General features: G+C 36.3%; 1 protein-coding gene across 1 annotated transcript in view; it reads left to right on the top strand.

Moving 5' to 3' along the window:
• The window catches only part of slc24a3 (solute carrier family 24 member 3), a 75,390-nt gene that overhangs the window by 7,321 nt on the left and 43,819 nt on the right, over positions 1 to 24,250 (top strand). Inside the window, exon 3 of the mRNA XM_083539469.1 lies at positions 7,750 to 7,851. Coding sequence (XP_083395595.1) covers positions 7,750 to 7,851 — 102 coding nt within the window. The remainder of the gene's footprint in view (positions 1 to 7,749; positions 7,852 to 24,250) is intronic.

The following is a 24,250-nucleotide window of genomic DNA, read 5'->3' as shown; positions in this document are numbered from 1 at the left end:
AATTGCTTAGTTGGGATTAATTGTGAGTTAGCTGTGGGGTGGAAAGGAAATTGCAAGCAAGGCTGCCGGAATTTAATATTCCAAAGGAAGTGTAGGCATGCTAAATATTAATATTTAAGATGTGTTTGTATTTAACCCCTGGAAAGAGACTTGTGGAGTGTGCTTTTAATCCACAGGGAAAAAAGTAGCATTTTTTCCGGACTCTTTGAACCCCGCAGTTTAAACAATGACGCGGATAATTTATGGATTTTTTTCTTGGTTTTTCCCGGTTTCACAAACTTCAAGCCAAAAAACTGAGCCCCATAACATTAGACCAATGAAATTGACGAACGGGTTCAGGTGAACCAATGAAACTCCGCACCACATCATAAATATGGATGAGGTTCCTCTGACGTTTGAACTGCCGCTCACTCGGACTGTCTACAGGAAATGCGAATCATTCGTCACGCTGAAAACAACCGGGCATGAAAAAACGCACTTCACCTGTGTTCTGAGCTGCACGGCATCGGGAGAAAAGCTACACCGATGGTGATTTTTAAACGCACGACGATGCCCAAAGAAAAACTCGCGAGAGAAATTATTGTGAAAGGAAGGAGGAAAACAGTGAACAATGACTTTCTTGGTAGGCTACTGTTTAGATACAAGCCGTGTAACAGACACTGTCTTTCGGTAAAGCCTGTGTAAAGTTCATTAGCTTATAGACAGGTGCGGCTTATTTATGTACAAAATAAAAGTCTTTGTCAAATTCAGTGGGTGTGGCTTATATTTGGGTGCGCTTATTGGTCCGGAAATTACGGTACTAAACTATGTATTGCTTTGGATTGATGTGCATTTGTTTGAATTTCTCTCTGACTATGAAAGGGTGCTGTACATTGAGTTAATAGTTCGACATGCTTAGTGATATAGCTTGCCTTCTTGATGAGAAACAGGCTTGATTTAACTGCCCTCGAGCTACAGTTCTCCAATAATTTTGAAATGGTAGGCTGGTCATTCACATGCATTTATGTAAATTATATTGCTAAATCAAGTCCAGGGACTAGAGACTAACTATAGAGCGATAGATTAGTTTAGAAAAATTTAATAAAAAAACTTTTTATACACATTTATCGATTTTATAGATTATAGAATGTAATAATGTATAATTCTGAAGTGCCTCATCTGTACAAAGTCCATGTCACTTGTCAAATTTGCCTAAATGCTTCGTTATCGGTCAAGTGATAAAATATAACTGTTGTTGCCATTCGGTCCTGTTTATTTGGATAATTGTAAACAAGCAATTTCATATAACTGGACATTTGAAAGCCCCTATGATGGAATATAAATTAGTTTTTTTCTACAGCCCAGTCTGGAAAAAAAAGTTTTATAAATGATGCCATTTTGAGATTATTAAAATAATTATTAAATATTTTTTATTTGCTAGAATTGCACTTAAACTATTTGTTACATTGAAATATATATATATATATATATATATATATATAATATATATATATATATATATATATATATATATATATATATATATTTTTTTTTTTTTTTTTTTTTTTTAACCATTTCCGCAGTATTAATGTTAGCACTGGTACTTGTACTTGTGGTAGAGAATGACTTGGTATATTTTGTTAACAACCATAATTCAAAGAGAATTATTGATCATAATTTTATTTAGGGAGCCTAAAAGTGTTCTTTACAGAGAAAAACATTTTTTCTAGGGTGTCGCCCTAAAGAAACTTCAAAAAACCTTAACTGGCTTCTTTCTTTGTAAATGTATCGTTAGTTGCTAGAAGACAGCCTCTACCACACAACATTAAACATACAAAGTGAGGCTAAAAAAATGTGCAAGTGATATAACAAGAACAGGAATCAACACAAAAAAAGCCTAATGTAATCATGTTTTAATGCCACACAACATCCAGCACTCAGTCGATGGAAACCATCTGGGGGAACCTGAATTATTTAGTCGTGTTGTACAGTAGAACAAAAGAAGATGATACTTTTACTTTGGGAGAGTTTGTTACATGTGAAATCGATGCCAGTTTCGGATAGGTCATTGCTTCCGCTTACTATTGGTATGTCTCCTGAGGGAAAATTCCTCAAATATGTTGGCAAGATAAACAGCAACAATGTTTGGCACTGAAGTAAAAGCTACACAAATAGAAATGGATCTGATGTAAGCTGTGAAAACACTGAACCAGTGGAGTTGAAGTAAAATAACAAATGAACAAGAAGTGAATACACATTGCTCGCCTTACACAAAATAAGCTTAGTATGATATACTCCATCCTAAGCATTTGTTTAGATGATCTGTTTTACAGCAGACAATTTGGACCAAAATCTGTCATTCTGACATATTGGAATAAAGTTTGATTCAGACTGCACCAAGCCTCCAGCTATGTGCTGCTAAGTGCAGCATATATATATATATATATATATATATATATATATATATATATATATATATATATATATATATATATATATATATATATAATTTTTTTATTTTTTATTTAATTTTTTATTTATTTTTTATTTTTTTTGGAGATGTGTGTTGAAGTATTTATAGTGGTGGAGAATTCATTATTATTTCACTCTGTGTATCAGAACTGAACTGACTCCCAACTCCCACTCCAGCTCATTGTACATTGTGCACTTCTGTGTGCACAGTGGAATCTCCAGCTGGAGGGAGGGGCTGCGCACTGCTGAGTGACGTCCCAGAAACCTCCACTCCTGCTGGGCAAGCCCCAACCTCAAAGCCTGCTCTTCTAGCCTTTTGAAGGAGCAACATTACCATGAAGATGAAGCTCTCCTCCTCCTGCTTAATCTTAATGCTAGCAGACACACACAGCAGAAGTCTTCAGTCTCTAATGAGCCTGCTAATGGCCTGTCACATCCTTAAACGACCTATTACTGATATCCAATCACTGCCTGTAAATATAACAGTATTGATTTTTCTTCTTTTCTGATGTGTTATCTAGGGATTAAACAGACAGGAGTATTATTAGCCGGCATGCTAATAGAAATAAGCCAGACATATGATTCTATCTTACTTTGTTTCATCTGGTTTGTGAGGACATAAAATGAATGAATGATTTTAGTACAGGGTTAGCTTGTTTTGTTTTTTTAGCTACACAGGTCTATTTAACAGCTTCTCCTATTTACAACTAGTTCTGTCCCACATTGAGCATCACACCTGCATAGCTAATGAAGATAAACTAGGTAATTACACTTTGGCAAGGTGGACAGCTGTGGTGATAAATTTATCTCCATTTTGACAGTATGGGGTCGGGTGTGCACGGCCATTCGAATACATGGGATCATGTTTTTCCCCACTGCAGCTCGTATTTGGGCCAGACTTACTGTACAGATCATGTACTGAATATGTTCTGTGCAAAAGAAATCAACAGCATTGCCATTGTAGGAAATACAAGTGGACACCAAGATCCAGCACACACATGGGCATTGTTATGTTGTTTGTAGAGGCTTGATGATGTGATGTGGCTAAAACAAAGGGATACATGTGGCATTCTAAACAGCCAATGGAGATGTAATATATGGACAAAGCAATGGTTAAAGTGCTTCAGGATATTTTTTCCTAAACGTTATGCTTTAATGTGTTTTATTCCCCTCTTTTATAAGCAAACTTAAAAACATTGTTATACTGTTTTCTTTATCATTTTATAGTTTTATTGTTGTAGAGCACCTGTGACAAAAAAAATGCCTCTGTTTTTTTTGACATAACAGATAATTCTTTCACTAGTAGCTTAAATGAACGCTTCACCTATGGAGAAAAACCTTTCCAGTGAAGCTGCTTTACCCTGCAGCACTGACACTAAATGAAGTCTTCTTTCAATGTAAAACATCTCCTCAGAGAACATAATGTCCATTATGTTAATGTTTACCATCCAAGTTGCAATGAATGAATTCTCACCAGAGAAGTGATAATGTACTGTATTATTACTAGGGCTTTATCATTTACATGTTAATTGAATTACAGCTGTGCTGTTATAGACCATTCATCAGCACCATCTAACCAATCAGGCTCGAGAAATGAACAGCGCAGCAGTATAACTAGATTAGAGGAAACATCTTGCTGCCGTCATATTTATTTTCCCCCAGAAATGTTTTGGATGCAGACAGCAAAAACAGTTTTAGACAAAGCAAATGCCTCCACACAAGAAGACCTGCTGTTGTGTGATGAGTGCAAAGTTACATAACCTGTCTTAGTCATATCTGTTCTTTGCAAAATTATTTGAACATCCAGATGGACAGTCTGGGCTTTTCTCAGAACTAGGCTATATATCTCACCAGTCATCATGTGTAATCGTGTATGCTTTTTGATATTTTCCCATCTGAGTATTTACAGTATGTAACGCTTATGCTTAGGGTCGACCTATTAAAAAATGTTTGGTTATGCCTGCTTGTATAATGACACACACCATGTGTTCTTTTTACGTCATAAAATAAACATCTCCAAGGATAAAACAAATATCATACAACACAAGTGTAAAAAGATGATAAACGAACGTTTTATGCTATTGTGTTTTATGTAACATGTTGGGGGTTTTATTAGTTTCCTGGCTTTTGGCCTTTTAGAGAAATATATTCTAATCAGTAACTTCAGAAAAAGTAATAATTTTTTTCTCTTAATGTTTCTTTTTTTTTTTTTTACCATACATTTAAAAAAAATTCCTTTGAACCCCTGCCTTTTTGCCCACTCTATCCTTTGGGTTTGCATGTGAGCTGATTTGCATGCTCCTCTTAGTGTTATATCATCACTGCTCAGTGTTCTTCTCTGGTCTCTGTGGATACTAAACATCATGTGTGTGTGTCCTGAGTGACTTATGCATTAAAGTAAAAACAATTGCTATTAAAAGGCTGCTTATACAGTACAATTTTGGTGCAATAATTGTTTGGGAGTCCAAATTTCTTGGTTGCAAGTAGGCCATGTATTTAGGAATGTATGTGTATATATAAGAGGGATGCATTCATGTGACATAAGCATAAGGTTTATGTGACATAAGCATTAGGCTTAGCATTTTGTTTATAACTTTTTCTTCCTCATTTTTAAAACGTAAATATTTTACATATTCATTACATAGTTGTTGTTGTTGTTGTTGTTGTTGTTTTTACATAAGTCAGCTTCTTTTTACATGCTCAGATGCCAGTTTAACAGGACTGAATTACTGGAGCATTGACATTTCCGTGTCAGAATACAAAATAATAAAAAAGAAATCATAACCCAAACAAATAAGAGATGAAAAAAAAGAAATGGCCTATAACTGCATTTTAATCATAAACATTTTTCTTTTTTTTCTGGTTGACTAAAGTTCTGAATGTTTACAAAATATTAAATCCAAAATATGAGTTCTGCTATGTTGCACATCGGCAAAGTCATCGATATTTAACATCATGCATCATATGACTATTGTGAGAATATATTATGACTTTTTATTTATATAAGCATATATGAGAATTCAGCCTGCCAATTCACGGAAATGTTATCTTCGTCTTATTGAGTCTAAAATATATGTACAAATGCATATACGCTGCACACGGCAATATACACAACACTCAACACACAAGAGTTCGAGAGAGCTACACAACAGCCCCTGGCATGCGTGTGTTTAAACAGAGTCGAGCCATGTTCAAAATCTATTATACATGAGCTTATACTTAGATGTCACACTTTTTACACTATTTAACCAGGAAGTTGTGCTCATGTGCTTTGGCCTGGAATTGATATTAGGACCAAAAATTTGACTCATGTAAATAGAGAATGAAGGGATTTTTCAGGACTTATTCTTCAGAAAGATAACACTTTTGTCTTTTTCATGTTAGAAGGAAAATGCCATCAAATGTCACTGTCACAAATGTCCTTCCTTTGTAAAATTGATTTGACATTGGAAATCCTCTGGGTGCTATAAATTAAAGATCAGCCTCCAACAGGACTGCCCTACACAATATTCTGGATGTGGACACAGCTTTTTGGTGCTTGGTACGTTTGTGGATATCAGGGTCTCTGACCCTACAATCAAATCTGTAAAGATAACTAAATAATAGCAGTCAGGGCTTTTGAATGATTGTGTTTCTTTCACTGCACTCGTAACTCATCAGTGGCATTTAATGTTTAGGGCAGCACTTTGTTTATCTCGAGTCATGTTTATAGATTTTTTATATTTAGCCCTAGGAGCTGTATGTCAGCCTTTTTTTTTCTGAGCAATTCACAGAATCCAGAGGACTGGATTTTTGATGTACATGCAGAATTATGTGTTCTCTCAGTATAGGGCTTGATTCTGGCCCTACTGCAGGAAAGCTCCATGCTCAGTAGAACAGACGGGGTTCATAAATATTCCACAACTGCATGTTGGCTGTTGCACTCTCACAGAGTAACGCATGGAGCTCCTACGCCTGTGAGATTGTCACACTGTATAACATTTTCAACTCACTCTGTGTGTGACTACACATTCTAGGAATTCTAGGTGACCGGTGCCACATGAGGTACCAGATGGTTTATCAGTAACTGCGGGGAGACATAACGTTCCTGAATAGAATGAATCCTTGTGTTGTACATCACATTCTTTTATAAAAGTGTAATGTTGAACATAAAGCATTATAATCGTGACTGTCTTACTCCCATCACAGGCTACATACTTTACAACATGAAGGTTTTATTAGGATATTTACAGCTGGACATTTTAATTCCACAAGTATTTTTATTTTTATTTTTTTGGGTGAGCTGAAAATTCTGCTATTGCATAGTCACTGACCAATTTCTACAACAGGAATCAGTAACATACTTGAACAGTGGAAATATGCAGCTTCCTCACACTGGCAGCAATTACATTTACCAAATATGGCTCATTTACCTTGATTTGTTAACTTAGGTAGCAGTAAAAACTAGGAACCATTGTCACAGCGCTGCAGTTTTGTTGTTTTATTCTTAGATACGGTTCAGTATTTCTAAATGCCATGTTGCATTTAATGCACTTTATAACCATTTATACGGAAACTCACCAGTTGCCATGGCCATTTTTCACAGCAATAACATTGAAAGAATTTCATGAGCCAAAAATCCATCAACTGACGTTTTGTTTGTTGGATGCTTGGAAGGGCATTTGGAGGTGAATTAACCCCTGATTTCAGATTTGTAACATTCCTACTAATAACTGCTGTGGGTAATTAAATTTTTTTTTCTGCTTATCATTTCAGGATGGATAATCTTTTACTTATACTTATATTGATTTACAGGAACATATAATTTTACCATATAGAAAAAAGATTACCTTTCATCTGCTGAGGTGACGGGGAGATACACCAGGGACTGTTGTTGCCCTGACAACTACAGGCTGCCTAGTTCAATCAAGAGCTTGTGTTTTTTCTTGAAACCACTTGGGTTTCCTCTAGATTTACCTGGATTACAGCCACCCTCCAGAAAGCATGCCTGAAAGTGGAATAGCTATGCTCAATTGCCATTAGGGAAGTGGTAGCTCAGTGGTTAAGATGTTTAATCTCCGCACCACTGAGCTGCCACTGCTGGGCCCTTGAGCAAGACCCTTAACCCTCAACTGCTTAGTTGTATGAATGAGGTACTTGTTAGTCGCTCTGAATATAGGCATGTGCCAAATGTTTTAAATAAATGAATGTTTACAGGCCCCTGTGATGGCCAAGTGTTCACAAACGTTTTGCCATATTAAACTACACTGCTACATTATGCTACTACCTGATCTGATTAATATAATCTCTGTTTTACAGGTTACATCATGTCCAGCGTGTCCTCTGAAGTCAGCGAGACATGGGAGAGCCGCAAGCTTCTGCAGCACTTCACCAATGAGACAAGGAACTGCACTCAACCAGGTAAAAAGCAGGCATCATGTCAGACAATTTTAGGTTTGAGTTTTCCAGTGTTTTCCATAGCCTTGTATGTATGTGTTCTGCGAATATGCCGTATTACTTTCGGGCAAAGCACTCACTGTTTTACAATGTTTGTGTGAAAAGGTCACTGTGTCATGCACTTTGGGGGATGCTGATGGTCAGTTTGCTCTGGCTTTGGACAGCAGAAGGCCAGTGCCTGATCTGACTGCCTCTTTTGTTGCCTTCTGCGTGCTAAATCCAGCTGACACAGACAACACTATTGTTGATCAGGAAGCTCACAGTTGCCTGTGGGAGTGCGGAAGCAAATGATAACACAGTGCAGCTGCACAGAGAATCATATTTTAATTGTAAGTCTGATTATCAGTTCCCTTGATTAATAAAATTGAACCAGCTATTATATTAGCTAATGTTCCATACTTATGCATTATGAGTAAACAATATCTTGATATCTGCTTTTAAAACATTGTGATGAGTAGAATAAAAAATATTTTATTCAGGTCCAAAAGTTACAGATATTTACAGATATCAATGGCATATGTTACCTGTATGTAATAAATGACTCTGGGGTTGCATCTAGACCATCTTTAAATACAACCACTTCCTTTTTTACCCATATAAAAAAGCATAGTAAATTGTGTATGTTTTCCCTTTTGCTTTCCAATGTAGTATAATGAAGTACAAAAGCAAGAGACAAGCGCATGAAAATAAAAAAAAGTGCATAAAAAAGACTAATACATTATATATGTATCATTTTGGCAATATATTGCTGTATTAATAATCATTTTAATCATTAATCACTGCAAATCAAGCTAATTTGACATTATAGCTTATATTTTAGGGCAGTTTATAAAATAGCACATGATCCAGCACATTCTATTATGCTGCATTAGATTTTTGCATTGTGCACAGTCAAATCGGGTATTTTTCATTGTTTCATTATTAAAATAATAAGAGTTTTGGTTAGGGGGGAGTGGTGGCTCCAGCGGTTAAGGCGCTGGGTTGCCGATCGGAAGGTCTGGGGTTCAAGCCCAGGTATCGCCAAGCTGCCACTCTTGGGCCCTTGAGCAAGGCCCTTAACCCTCTATGCTCCAGGGGTCCCTTACGAGGGAAATATCAAGGTCCGTGATGTCGGAGTGACGTGGGGCCGCCTTCCCCTGGGCTCACCACCTGCAGGAGGGACCGTAAGGGACGGTGCTGTGAGAATTGGGCAGCAGTCGAACCTGCTTAGACTGCTGCCCCTGCGACCCGAATTACGGATAAGCGGGAGAAAATGAATGAATGAGTTTTGGTTAATTTATCATAAGAAACAGCCAATGGCATAAAGAACAATCTGATTAAGCATCTGCAACACACTTTACCTGTAACTCTTTGAATGTAGTGGCATAACATTTTTGCGTTCGCGATCAAAACCTGTTCCAGCATGTCAATGACCCCGTGAACACCTTGAATGTATGGAATACACGGGCTGGAGTGAACAAATATTGATTTGCCTGCTGTAGACCTCTGACCTCATCCTCGCTGTCTGCACCCTACATCAGTATCTTACTTTTCAAATGCCCTTGTGGCTAAATGAGCAGAAATCTTTACAACCACACTCCAAAATCGGTAATAAATGTGGAACTGGGTGCATTTCAGCAGAACATTTTGGCACTTGGAACCAGCCAGTGGTGCTGGACTGAAAGCATGCACTATACACAGCTATAAAAATCATATACTGTACACTTTATACTCTTACACAGATTTTAAATTTTGAAGTCTGTAGTTAACATCTAATGTCTAATGACTTTAAACATAGCCCTAAGTTATCTTATATTTAAAATTTAGCAGATTGATATTTTTACCATATAAATGATCTGACTGGTTAATGCAACTCAAGAAAACAAAATTTTTTTTTTTCCTGAATTGGCATATAATAAATAATGTAATATATATTTAAATAATTTTATTTTAATATTGAACAAAGTAGTATTCATTTCATAACCATTTTTATGACACTTAAAATAACAAAAATAAAATAACAAGTCTTTATTAACCAGTGATCATTTATTCATGAGCAAGGACCACAGGTAAAGTGTGTTATATTGCCGGTGGGTATAAATGAGCTTTTTTGGCTGATTCTAAAAAACCTACTGGTACATCTCTGCCGTCTTGTCCTGCAATTATGAATGAGAAAATTTTGTACTGCTATTTGCTTTTTTGTACAGGGTTGTATTTGCCCATTTAGACCAACAATGAAATGACTATTTTAGTCCATCTATCCTCAGTTTTCCATGATTGCAGTTTAGTTAATTGTTTCTTTTGCACATTGTGGCTAATAAGTGCAGTTTTAAGTGAGAGATAAAGTGGCTGAACAATGGAACTCACTCATTCACTTGCTTATTTACTCACTCACTCTCACTCACTCGCTTATTTACTCACTCTCTCACTCACTCGCTTATTTACTCACTCACTCACTCACTCGCTTGTTTACTCACTCACTCACTCACTCGCTTACTTACTCACTCACTTACTCACTCGCTTATTTACTCACTCACTCACTCGCTTATTTACTCACTCACTCACTCACTTACTCACTCACTCGCTTATTTACTCACTCACTCACTCACTCACTCGCTTAATTACTCACTCACTCACTCACTCACTCGCTTATTTACTCACTCACTCACTCACTCACTCACTTGCTTATTTACTCACTCACTCACTCACTTACTCACTCACTCGCTTATTTACTCACTCACTCATTTACTCACTCACTCGCTTATTTACTCACTCACTCACTCACTCACTCGCTTATTTACTCACTCACTCACTCACTTACTCACTCACTCGCTTATTTACTCACTCACTCACTCACTCGCTTATTTACTCACTTACTCACTCACTCACTCGCTTATTTACTCACTCATTTACTCACTCACTCGCTTATTTACTCACTCACTTACTCACTCACTCATTTACTCACTCACTCACTCACTCACTCACTCACTCGCTTATTTACTCACTCACTCACTCACTCGCTTATTTACTCACTCACTCACTCACTCACTCACTCGCTTATTTACTCACTCACTCACTCGCTTATTTACTCACTCACTCACTCACTCACTTGCTTATTTACTCATTTACTCACTTACTCACTCACTCACTCGCTTATTTACTCACTCACTCACTCACTCACTCGCTTATTTACTCACTCACTCACTCACTCACTCACTCACTCATTTACTCACTCGCTTATTTACTCACTCACTCACTCGCTTATTTACTCACTCACTCACTCACTCACTCGCTTATTTACTCACTCACTCACTCACTCATTTGCTCAATTATTTACTTACTCTCTCACTCATTTACTCACTCATTTACTCACTCATTTACTCACTCACTCACTCACTTATTTACTCACTCACTCACTCACTCACTCACTCGCTTATTTACTCACTCACTCACTCACTCACTCACTCGCTTATTTACTCACTCACTCACTCACTCACTCACTCACTCGCTTATTTACTCACTCACTCACTCACTCACTCACTCACTCACTCACTCACTCACTCGCTTATTTACTCACTCACGCACTCACTCATTTACTTACTCACTTATTTACTCACTCATTTACCCACTCTCTCACTCATTTACTCACTCACTCACTCACTCACTCATTTACTAACTCACTCATTTACCCACTCACTCGCTCATTTACTTACTCTCTCACTTATTTACTTATTAACTCACTCATTTAATTACTCACTCATTTACTAACTCACTCATTTACCCACTCTCTCACTCATTTACTCACTCACTCACTCACTCACTCACTCATTTACTAACTCACTCATTTACCCACTCACTCGCTCATTTACTCACTCACTCACTCATTTACTAACTCACTCATTTACCCACTCTCTCACTCATTTACTCACTCACTCACTCACTCACTCACTCACTCATTTACTAACTCACTCATTTACCCACTCACTCGCTCATTTACTCACTCTCTCACTTATTTATTTACTCACTCACTCATTTACTTACTCACTCACTCACTCACTCACTCACTCACTCACTTAATAACTGTCAGTCACTTATTTAGTCACTTACATACTCATTTACTATATAAATAACTAATTCATTCACTTACTCATTATTATTATTATTATTATTATTATTATTATTATTTCAGCATTATTTGAAGGTCTTTAGGCTGTGATTTCTAAACCTTAAAATCTCTTACTTTAATTCCTCTCATGTTGAAAGAGCAGCTTGCTGTCTATAGTTTCAAATGGTCTGTCCATGTTTTCTCATGTTGTGTTTTGTGGGCAGATTTGGCAAATGTTTCAGAGTGGGGTCCTGGTGTTTTAGAAGGCTGTTGCTAAGTATTTTCTTGATCTTGCCATTAAAGCAGGAGTTAAATTCTTAAGCTTTTACCGATGCTGGGAATCTAGAAACACCCACATCATCAGCTTGGCACTTTAGCTTACAACAAGGGTTTCCTTCTTATCCTGCTCATTTTTACCATGACACCTCCACAGTTTTGGCTTTGAACAGATGGTATTAGATTGTTTGCTTTTTATTATCCATCTCATTATATAGTGTTTTCTTAATCAGGATTGCTATATATATTTAAGATTTAAACTAAGAATCACAATAGCTTGTTTCTCCATAACTACTCCTAAATCATTGTAATTATTTTTTTATAAGTATTTGTAATTATTGTATCTCTTCTGACTTAAATGTATTTAGAACCACCTAAAAGCTTTTTTTTTTTTTTTTTTTTTTTTTTAAATGCCTTTGATTTTAAAAACTGAGGTACCCTAGATCTCAGTGATATCAGCTGATCAGACATGCTTTTTACTAGCAACACTATGATTGCGGGAGATCATAATTATATAGTAGCATCAGTAACACAAGTTATAGTTAAGATTCTTCAATCTTAGTGAAAATATAGAGAATGTTTGCTAAAAATGCTGTTAATAATGGCAGCCTCACCAGAGCAAAATTTCTTCACAGTGTGACTGTTGATATGCTTGTTTTACTGAACAATAAAGCTAACAAAGCAAAACAACAAAGAAGTACAGTAATAGATAAAAAATAGATTAAATGATTAAAAGTGCTGGCTCCTGGCTTATTTTCTGAATTACATAAGGTAGTGGCACTTACTAATTATAATTTCTGGTTGTAAGCTTACTGAATTATGATATTCATAGATTTCTTGGCATTTTTTTTTCCCGTTGGCAAAAAATAACTATTACAAATTTTATTTAATTTGTTAAATACCAAGTAGCATGTACACTTGATATGGGTGAAAGTAGATATAGTATAGTGTATTATAGTGCAATATAGTATATTACAGTATAGTATAGTATAGTACAGACAGACAGACAGACAGACAGACAGATATATTATATCTGTCTGTCTGTCTGTCTGTCTGTCTGTCTGTCTGTCTGTCTGTCTGTCACTGCATACTACAAGTACACAATAGCATTTCTTAAAAAAAGACACATGTTGTTGTTGTTGTTGTTTTTTTTAAATCTGTAAATAGTTAAATTTAATGTCCTGGAACCTTTTTGTTTAGTTACAAGTTACAAGTCCTGGTGTATGTTGTCACTACAGAAACATATTCAACTGAGTGCAATAATATAAAGTTCAGCGTTGCCTCCCTGTCTACTCTTTGCTTTGCTGTTATAAAAAAAAGGTTATCCATCCATCCATCCATCCATCCATCCATCCATCCATCCATCCATCCATCCATCCATCCATCCTTTTATCCATTTCTTACAATAATTATCAACAATGATATAACAAGGTAGGAAACAGATAAGTATCAATATGCAAAACTTTATTTCTATAACTAATATAAACTTATATAACTATATATAACTTTATACCAGTTCAAGTGTAATTTAAAAAAAGAATAGCAACAAATAAAATTAGATGCAGCTCACTGGTAAGTGGCGCTATGGTGAGCTGTTTTTGGAAAGGGCCCACGGGCGACTCATGTGGTCCTTGCGGGCCCGCGGGCACCATGTTGGTTACCCCTGATCTAGAATATATAATTAAAAACGAGATAACTTACTGTTGTAGTAGAGAAATATAAAAAGATATAAAAAAGAGAATAAAATGGAGAAATGCAGCAATCTAACAGGCCTGTCCAAAAAAAGGAAAAAATATGCATTGGTGTGCAAATGCAAAGCATTCGCTTAAAACCATAACAGTGACTAAAAATGTAATCATTTACTGCTGCTGTTATTTGCTGCTTTTAGATTTCGTGTTTGTTCACACTGTTGTAATTGAATTTATCACTATGTCTCAAGCGAACCTGATGCTCGCGAGTCACGACAGAACAGGTCCAGTGCTACTGTATCGAAGTTGACAAACAAACAGTTTACACAATATCGCTTCAATAAACTGTATCATATTTACACGATGAGGATTATACAGTTTCTGCTTACTACTGTGTTTTCTTTTCTTGAGCTCGTGCATCACTCGTGCATCATGTACTTCCTTGCCACAGAAGCTTAGCTTTGCAATCATTTGCAGGTTACAATCGTCTTTGTTGTGTTAAGTATAAAATGAGCTTTAAATGACTTGGAACGCACATGCAAATGTAAAGTGAGATAAATATGTAAATCTACTGTGTATACAGTAAATAAATGTAAAGGCTAGGGGCAGTGAAAATGTGCAGAAGCTATTGAGCAAGTACAGTACAAATATATATCTATATTTCTTACTGTCTCTTATCTGTCTAAGGTAAGGATTTATGTCATCACAGGAAAGTAGTAAATGATTAGGTCTTTTAATATAGCCTTTCCCAACTCTTTTTGGGTTTTTTTAGTTTTGTCATACGATAGCATTTCTTTAAAAAAAAAGGTCATTTTTTTGTTTTGTTATTTAAATCTGTAAATAGTCATATTTAATGTTCTGGAACCTTTTTGTTTATTTACTTTTATTTGAGTGCAATAATATAAATCTTTGCTTTGCCTCCCTGTCTATTTGTTGCTTTGCTGTTATAAAAAAAATAATGAACACCATCAATTAAATTATGCGGCTATTCTGTGCATATATCCCTTAGAGGCTGCATTGTATCATCTACACTTAGAGGGAAAGGGGTTCCTCAGTAGTAGAAAGACAAATTGCAGCTATATTGTAATAATATCTAGTGATGTTTTCTCAGATTGCATTGGCATATTAGACCAGAATTTTCTTCTTAGCTCTGTAATTTAGGTGATGAGTGATTAACTATAAAGTATCACTGTAATCAATGAAAATTTTGTTTTTATTCTTTCCCAGTAATGAGATCAAATAAATGACATCTGTTGAATCTGTAAGTATTCTTTCGACAGCTGTAATCTCTGGAAGCACTTCCCCCAATCTCGCATGTTATTAACAGAACTCAGAAAATTGAGAAACGTTTGAGTTCATTAATATGAAATGAAATCTATCAGTGTATGATTGACTTATTTAAATAAAAAAAAAATAAGGCTTCAGATTTTAAGCCAAATGAAATAGGGTTGCAAAGAAGTGTCAAATAAAGTGTAATTAACTAATCACGTTTATAGTGATATTTATGAACTGAATATTAACATTGTTTTTTTAACCACTTTTCTGAACCAGCTGAAGCAGATGCATTTAAATGAGAGTAGCATCATGTCAGTCATGTACAGAATTACCTAAAAATCCACCTAAAATGCTGACACACTCTGACAAACCCTGACAAACCCTTCTGTACTCTGTCATTTTTAGTCTAATGTTGCATAAGCCTACTCCAGTTGTAAAGCAGGCTAACAATTTTATTCAGTTCAGTTCCATTTATTCAAGCATCTATTGTTAAATTGGGTCGGTATCCAAACATCTTCGTTCACTGAAACATGCCTGTGCAGATTTGCACCTTCACCTGCAAAAAGACTAATGGAAGGCTTGAATGTTTTTACAGCCTACACTTATTAACCAAGACCATGCCTGTATCCTGACAGCTATTTGGAAAGCTCTAATATAATCGTAGGACTGTAAAAGAAAGCTCCACCCCTGCTGTAAAGTTCACTATTCAAGGTACCAACAAAGAGCCTGCACCTTTTGATCAAATGTTAAAAGACCACTATTTCCTTCAGGTGCTGCAGCACTTTATTGGACCATGCAGCACTTTATTGGACCATGCAGCACTTTATTGGTCAATAGTAGTATTTTATAGTCGGTTCAAAATTTTAATGGGCGCCATTGCAGTGTCTAAAGAATAGGGGTTATTTAATCATATATTCGGATTCTAGTAAGGATTAATTTCTGGACTAACTGGAGCCTGTTATTGTACCTACTGGAACATCCAGATGGCATTACAATAATCCAACCTAGAGATAACAAGAGCATAAACTAATATTTATATAATATGTCTTTTCTTGGCAATATTCTGATATATCCTAATAATATTGTCTACAGGAGTTTCAACTGAAAGACTAGACTCAATAAAAATAAGCTTTTACTTACTTTAGAGACTTTATTTGTAGCTATAAAGTGGAATTAAGTTAAAGGAAGTTTTTTAGCATTCAGTGTCATGTCATTTACACATGCTTCAGCTTTACAAGGTGTTATTTATTTAATTGACGTTTTTGCACTAGCTGTCATACATACCGTATGGTTGTCCAGTCCGTTCATGTGTTGTCATTTTTCCTGCTGTATATTTGATCAATTGTAGCTAGTAGGGCAGGTGAGCTGAGTCATGTGTCACATGTCAAAGAAAGAGTATGCAGCCGTGTTCAGATAGCAGCAGGACAATGCAATGCTGTGTAGAAATCAGACTCCACATAGACGTCTAAATTAGACGTCTCGTCACTTCGTCGTGCTGTCTTTGTCTGAGGGGCTTCCCTGAGGTTCTAATTGTACGTGAAATTAGTGTTCAGCTCTCCAACAAAGCAATTCATACAGCGGGGTGTGCTCTGCAGTCAGCATAATGATTTTAATCACTTCCCTGAAACCTTTATTTCTGTTTTTAAGAAAACAAAATGAGTGCCAATGAGAGCAGCAGCTGGAACTAGAGAAGCAGCAGGTGAGGAGCAGAGGAGGGAAGTTTGTGAGTGAGATCGAGTGATTACACAGTGGGAAGCTTATGGCTTTTTGGAAAATGTGAGTGTGAGAGTGGCCTGTCAAGCCCTGTGCATGCAAACACATTCGCAGCGCTCATATAAATGATAAAAGAACACACTGGCAACACAATATGCATAGCATTTATCATTTATGTGTCAAAAGATAGTTATTATTGCTTCTTTGACATCAGAAAGCTGATATTCTGATAAACCTATTGTGTCTTATTAATAACAAAATCTAAAAAGAAGAAGAATAAAAGCCTATTCTATGCTGTGACCAGTGTTATATTATTTTCCAGTCATGCTGGCAATGATGATCGACCTGTTTGCTTAGTTATTTATCTGTTTTTCTGATAAATTCTATTTTACTTTTCTTCAGTGGTAACACATTTGAATGTTACTTACAGTCTGATATACTGTTTACTATTATGTTTTGAATATATCTGATTTTATACTGTTAGGATTATCATTGTGATTTATTTTCTGTTTAAATGTAAGTGATGTAAAATCCCTTGGGTGCATGTCCCTGACATCACTGTGCCAAATAACATTGGTCTTTTCCATTTAAAATTATTCACCTTATTTCATCTTATTTTGAGGTGACCTGTAGATTAGTCATGCTATAGTTTAAAAACCTTTACCTGATTTAATCAGGGGCCATTTACATTTAACAACTCAACATTGTAAGCTAAATCACTTTTAACATTCTGAGTATAAATTAGTTTTTTTCATGACTCCTTTATTTACATGGCATAGTCAAGTAAAAATTTGCTTCATTTCTCTGATAATCCCTTCAACACACAGCTATGACACAGTTATATTTACACCTTCCACTCAGCTTTTTTTGATAGGCTAAATAGGCTGTAAAAAGTGTATTTCTAACTGAGTTTCCTTAATGGACTGCAGGTTGCACACAATGCTGTGAAAAACAACCACAATGTGACACTGAGCAACATCAAGCGCTTTGTAATTCCCCAATACTCAGGCCGTAGCAAGTGTGAAATACCAACAAAGAGCAGGGTCCTTACACAAACAAATGAGCTGCTCAATGATTCAGTTGGAGGTATTTCAATGTAAATATTTTAACTGACATTAAATATAACTAGATATGTGGCTACATAGTGGCCTGTCTAGTGCTATAAGCTCATTTTGTAATGTTTTGTCACCCGTGTCACTCTTTATACAGTAGCTAGACTGTAAATTTGATCTTTATTATTATTAATGTTACTAATAATAGCTATTTTATGTCTGAAGCTTCAACTCTAGTTTTTCTCCAAAAAAGCTAAGAATGGCCTTAAATGGCCATTAAATGGCAACAGTGACCAGACAAAAGGAGATTTTAGGTGTCTGTTGACAGTTTTGCTAGTCAGGATACCTGTAGCTCTTACTGTTTCCACAAGTCTGTTTCACAGACACAGTAGGCCTGAAATTTAAATGTATAAAGCAAGAAGAGAAAATGGAAAGATGTCTATATTACAGAGGTGTTTATATACAATACTATATAATGTGATTCTAATATCGCAGCATGTGCAGAAGAAGGCAACCTGGAGATTCGTATCACCCCTGCTTTTTTCTCAGCCTCTTTTTCTCCATCTTGTTCTCTCTCTCTCTCTCTCTCTCTCTCTCTCTCTCTCTCTCTCTCTCTCTCTCTCTCTCTCTCTCTCTTTCTCTCTCTCTCTCTCTCTTTACTTTTACTTTTTGTTTTAGAGACCACCCAATCCCAATTAGTTCCTCTCAGGAATTTCAGTAATGGAGGCCAATGAGCTACAGTTTAGAGTTGCTGCTCTTCTATCTCATGTTAGGCTTTACAAAAAATATTCTCATTGCCTGAAGCTTGAACCACACTGTTTAAATTGAACACAATACCACTTCCCCTTTGTCAGTAAGCTTATAAGGCCCCCAAACCACATACACCACATAAAGAACCAAGGAAGCTCAGTATCAAGAACCAACTCAACTTTTTTTGAGAAGTATAGTACCAGTCAAAAGCTTAGACTTTCTCAGTGTTTTTTCTTTTTTTATTATTAATTTTAACCTTGTACATAAATACAGAAGACTTCTAAACTATGAATGAACAAATATGGAATTATGTAGTAACCCAGAATAGATTTTGTATTTTTAATATCCTCAAAGTAGTCACCTTTTACATTGTTGATATTTTTGCACACTCTTGGCATTCTTTCAGCCAGCATCCCAACACTCTAAAGGAGTTCCTAGGGGTGTTGAGTGCTTGTTGGGCGTTTTTCCTTCACACTCTGTTCCAACTCAGCCAAACCATTTTAACTGGATTTAGATCAGGTGATTGTGGAGACCTAGTGATCTGATGCAGCACACCATTACTCTCTATCTAGAACAAATAGCTCTAATGTTACCTAAAGGTGTGTTTGGAGTCATGAAGTCAAAAAACTAATTTTGGTCCCACTAAATGCAAGCTGGATGGGATGGCATGTTCCTGCAAAATGCTGTGGTAGCCATGCTGGTTAATTGTGCCATCAATTTTGATTAAATCACCAACAGTGTTTCCAGCAAAACACCCCAAACCATCAAACCTCCTCCTCCATGCTTCACAGCTGAAACCAGACATTCAGGAACTGTCCATTCACCCTATGTGTGTTTAACAAAGACATATTCATTAGAACCAACATTTCAAAATAGGATTCATCAGACCAAAGGACATTTCTGATTGGATGTTCATTTCTTGTGTTTTTTCCGCCAAGCAACTTCTGCTTGTTGTTCTTCCGAAGTAATGGTTTCTTTAAAGGTGGATGTGAACAATAGATACTGAAATATACCGCTGTACAAGTACTTTAGTTGTAATCTATTTTGTTCTCACTGCGTGCCATTTTCACACCACAGACGTAGGCTAGTCTACAAAAATAACAATGAGCAATGCAGAAGGCAACAAGAATTATAGTTAACATAGATGAGACAGAGGGAGTCAACAGAGACATTCTTGATCATCATCATCTTTGCTCTGCTTGTGTTCTTTGTGGTGGATGTTCAGCCTGGATACATTCATTAGGTAACAAAATTTGAAATTCGTTTAGTATTAATATATTAATTAGGGCTGTCAAAATGAGCGTGTTAATAACGCATGTAAATAACACAAATTCATTCCAAAGGCACTAATTGTATTAACGCGTGATTAATGCAGCGCGCGTTTCCATTTGACAGTTTTTATTACAAATATAAATAAATACTTATGACAGAGGTGAAAAAGTCACACATCCGTCAATGAACCCTCTGGAGTTGACAAACGTGCCAGCGCGTTTTGTGGCATTTTTTCCTCATACCGCCGAAACAAACTTAAATTAGTCTTTTTTGATCCTACAGATAAACGCAATCCATCATTCAAATCTCATAATAACAAAACGCTGTGCTTTTGTAAAATAAAGAAAATCAGCTAAACAAGTTAGTGATGTGGCAAATGCAATTCCGCGATAAACCGGGGGGTATGAGATTCGAACTCGGATAAATTTCTCATTTTGGTGTCCTGATGATTTACTTAATTTACCCACCATAATTACTTTAAAACATTTACAAGAATATTTTGTCTTCATGTTTTATGTTGAGTTTGGTTTCACTTATAAGAAACATACATTTGCATAAAGCATCCATATTTGTCCATGCCCATGTTCATTATAGTATTAAAAACGTGAAAAGTATTAATTTAAGGTACATTTAGTACAGATAAAAATGTGCGATTAAGTTGCGATTAACCTTGAGTTAACTCGAGACAACCATGCGATTAATACTGATTAAATACGTTAAAACGATTACCAGCCCTAATATTAATATGACGTGATGTCCACTTACCAGCGTGACACTAAAACAGGAAGTAGTAAAGGCTACTTTTTACTTAAGTACATGTCTGAGCACAAACTTCTTTACTTTTACTTGAGTTAAAAAGTATAGCCAGTACTATTAATTATTAAAATAACTCCTATTTGGTAGATACTTGCTGTCCCTGTTGAGATATTTAAATAAATAAGAAATCTGGCATTAGCAGATAAAGAAGCATTAAAACATCATTTCTAGAATATCCTACTGTGGTAAGAGTCAAAAAGGATAACGGAACATGATAGGAGAAGGCTGCTGTGAACACTATGACTGGCACCTTCCCCTCTCAATCATGATGCCTTTAATTACAGGAAACACTGTGTATGTGCACTGTGTGCACACTGTTCTGTGTGTTTGTGTATTTGCTGAAGAGAAGCAGAGTTCCATAGAACAGAACAGCTGCTGAATATGCATCCAGTGTAAGCAGGAAGGTTTCTGTCCGATACTGGTTTGGATGCAGTCCCTTTTGGCAAGAATTGAAAGCTCAATTTCAGACCACTGGGATGATATAAATTTGTTATACTAAATAAGATGCATGATAAAATATCATGATAAGACCATTTTGCATAGATATTTGTCAATATTATTTCATTTTTTTCGAATGATTAATATATCTTTTATTCCAGACCATTTTAAAATGACTAATTGTTTGGCCTGGTTTGGGTCATCTGTTTTGTTTGGACATGTTTCATATACTTTGGCAAATTTCGGCTGGAAAGCTCTATGGAAAAGTAATTTGTTCAGTTCTCTAATTCAGATTTATAGCCTTTTGATCCCAGCATGTGTTAATAGCGTACATTTCAGGGATTTCGCTTGGCCAGTTTAAGGAAGTTTTAGCTCCCAATAAATGTGTCACAAATTTAATTCATGCATATTTATATTTATTCTTCAATATTTATTAGAGTCTTTACCTCTTGAAATTTACAAAAACTGCATTAGCTGCATACAAGGTGCTGGAAAATGGTGGCTCAGTGATTAAAGCTCTGGTTTACTGATCAGAAGGTTGGGGGTCAAGCCCTGACATCATTAAGCTGCCACTGTAGAACCCTTGATAAAGGCCCTTGACCCTCTTTTCTCCAGGGACACTGTATCACTGTACATAACAAGATGGGATATGCGATTTAGGAAAGCTTTTTTTCTTTCTGGGGGAGGCTGCTGCTTTTTTAATCCAGCTTTGCCTTGGCCGGGCTACTCTGCTACAGGATATTGGCCACAAGCCTACTGATTAGACCTCTTTCAGAAACATTAGACCTTTTTTAAATATTTTATATATAGTAAAATAGTAAGTAGTGTAATATTTTGAGTTATTTATTTCAGTATAGATATCTATTGAGTTATGCTTGTTACTTGCAGGTAAGCTATCTAATTTTAGGTTTACATGAGTTGAAGAAAATAGAATAGAGTATATACCACTAGCATTAGATGGTTAACAACCTGATTTTAGCCTAAGAGTGAATTTGGTCAAAAGTCCTCAAAAGATCTAAACTCTTTCTCTTTTTTTATTTTCATCCCCTTTACTATTTAAAAACAATGACAGCAGAAGACATATGAATATTTACAGTAAGTTAATGTCAGTGAAAAGGACAAACAGCGTTGCAGAATATTACGTTCTACCACAGGTAATTGCTAAATATTACATTTAAGCAAGTAAAATTATTACATAAATTATTAAATAAAAATTAAACTGCTGTTCATATAATTGTTCATTTAACAGTGTTTGTACAGTAAAATATCTGAACTCTTAGCTTTTCTCACCCAGACGTCCAGGTTCTCCAGATGACTGTGAGACCTTTTAAATAGGTGAAGGCAACAAAAGGTGCTAGCATTGCTTGACTTTAGTGTATGTGCATGATCTGTGTACAGATTGCATCTACATACAAACTGTAAAGAGACATGTCTACCGTGTACCAAGCTTGCTAAATAACCTTTGTCTATTGCCATGTTATATTAAGGACAAACAGATATTTTGGGAACATTTGAATAAGGAAATCTCTTATATATATATATATATATATATATATATATATATATATATATATATATATATATATATATATATATATATATATATATATATACAGTGAGGAAAATAAGTATTTGAACACCCTGCTATTTTGCAAGTTCTCCCACTTAGAAATCAAGGAGGGGTCTGAAATTGTCATCGTAGGTGCATGTCCACTGTGAGAGACATAATCTAAAAAAAAAATCCAGAAATCACAATGTATGATTTTTAAACTATTTATTTGTATGATACAGCTGCAAATAAGTATTTGAACACCTGAGAAAGTCAATGTTAATATTTGGTACAGTAGCCTTTGTTTGCAATTACAGAGGTCAAACGTTTCCTGTAGTTTTTCACCAGGTTTGCACACACTGCAGGAGGGATTTTGGCCCACTCCTCCACACAGATCTTCTCTAGATCAGTCAGGTTTCTGGCCTGTCACTGAGAAACACGGAGTTTGAGCTAAGATTATCCAAAGATTCTTTATTGGGTTTAGGTCTGGAGACTGGCTAGGCCACGCCAGAACCTTGATATGCTTTTTACAGAGCCACTCCTTGTCACGGTCATTGTCACGTTGGAAGACCCAGCCTCGACCCATCTTAAATGCTCTAACTGAGGGAAGGAGGTTGTTCCCCAAAATCTCGCAATACATGGCCCCGCTCATCCTCTCCTTAATACAGTGCAGTCGCCCTGTCCCATGTGCAGAAAAACACCCCCAAAGCATGATGCTACCACCCCCATGATTCACAGTAGGGATGGTGTTCTTGGGATGGTACTCATCATTCTTCTTCCTCCAAACACGTTTAGTGGAATTATGACCCAAAAGTTCTATTTTGGTCTCATCTGACCACATGACTTTCTCCCATGACTCCTCTGGATCATCCAAATGGTCATTGGCAAACTTAAGACGTGCCTGGACATGTGCTGGTTTAAGCAGGGGAACCCTCGTTGCCATGCATGATTTCAAACCATGACGTCTTAGTGTATTACCAACAGTAACCTTGGAAACGGTGGTCCCTGCTCTTTTCAGGTCATTGACCAGCTCCTCCCGTGTAGTTCTGGGCTGATTTCTCACCTTCCTTAGGATCATTGAGACCCCACGAGGTGAGTTCTTGCATGGAGCCCCAGTCAGAGGGAGATTGACAGTCATGTTTAGCTTCTTCCATTTTCTAATGATTGCTCCAACAGTGGACCTTTTTTCACCAAGCTGCTTGGCAATTTCCCAGTAGCCCTTTCCAGCCTTGTGGAGGTGTACAATTTTGTCTCTAGTGTCTTTGGACAGCTCTTTGGTCTTGGCCATGTTAGTAGTTGGATTCATACTGATTGTATGGGGTGGACAGGTGTCTTTATGCAGCTAACGACCTCAAACAGGTGCATCTAATTTAGGATAATAAATGTAGTGGAGGTGGACATTTTAATGGCAGACTAACAGGTCTTTGAGGGTCAGAATTCTAGCTGATAG

The sequence above is a fragment of the Silurus aristotelis genome (genome assembly GCF_946808225.1).
Source record: "Silurus aristotelis genome assembly, chromosome: 4".
In the NCBI taxonomy this organism is placed as follows: Eukaryota; Metazoa; Chordata; class Actinopteri; order Siluriformes; family Siluridae; genus Silurus; species Silurus aristotelis.
This window is presented reverse-complemented; position numbering and strand designations above follow the sequence as displayed.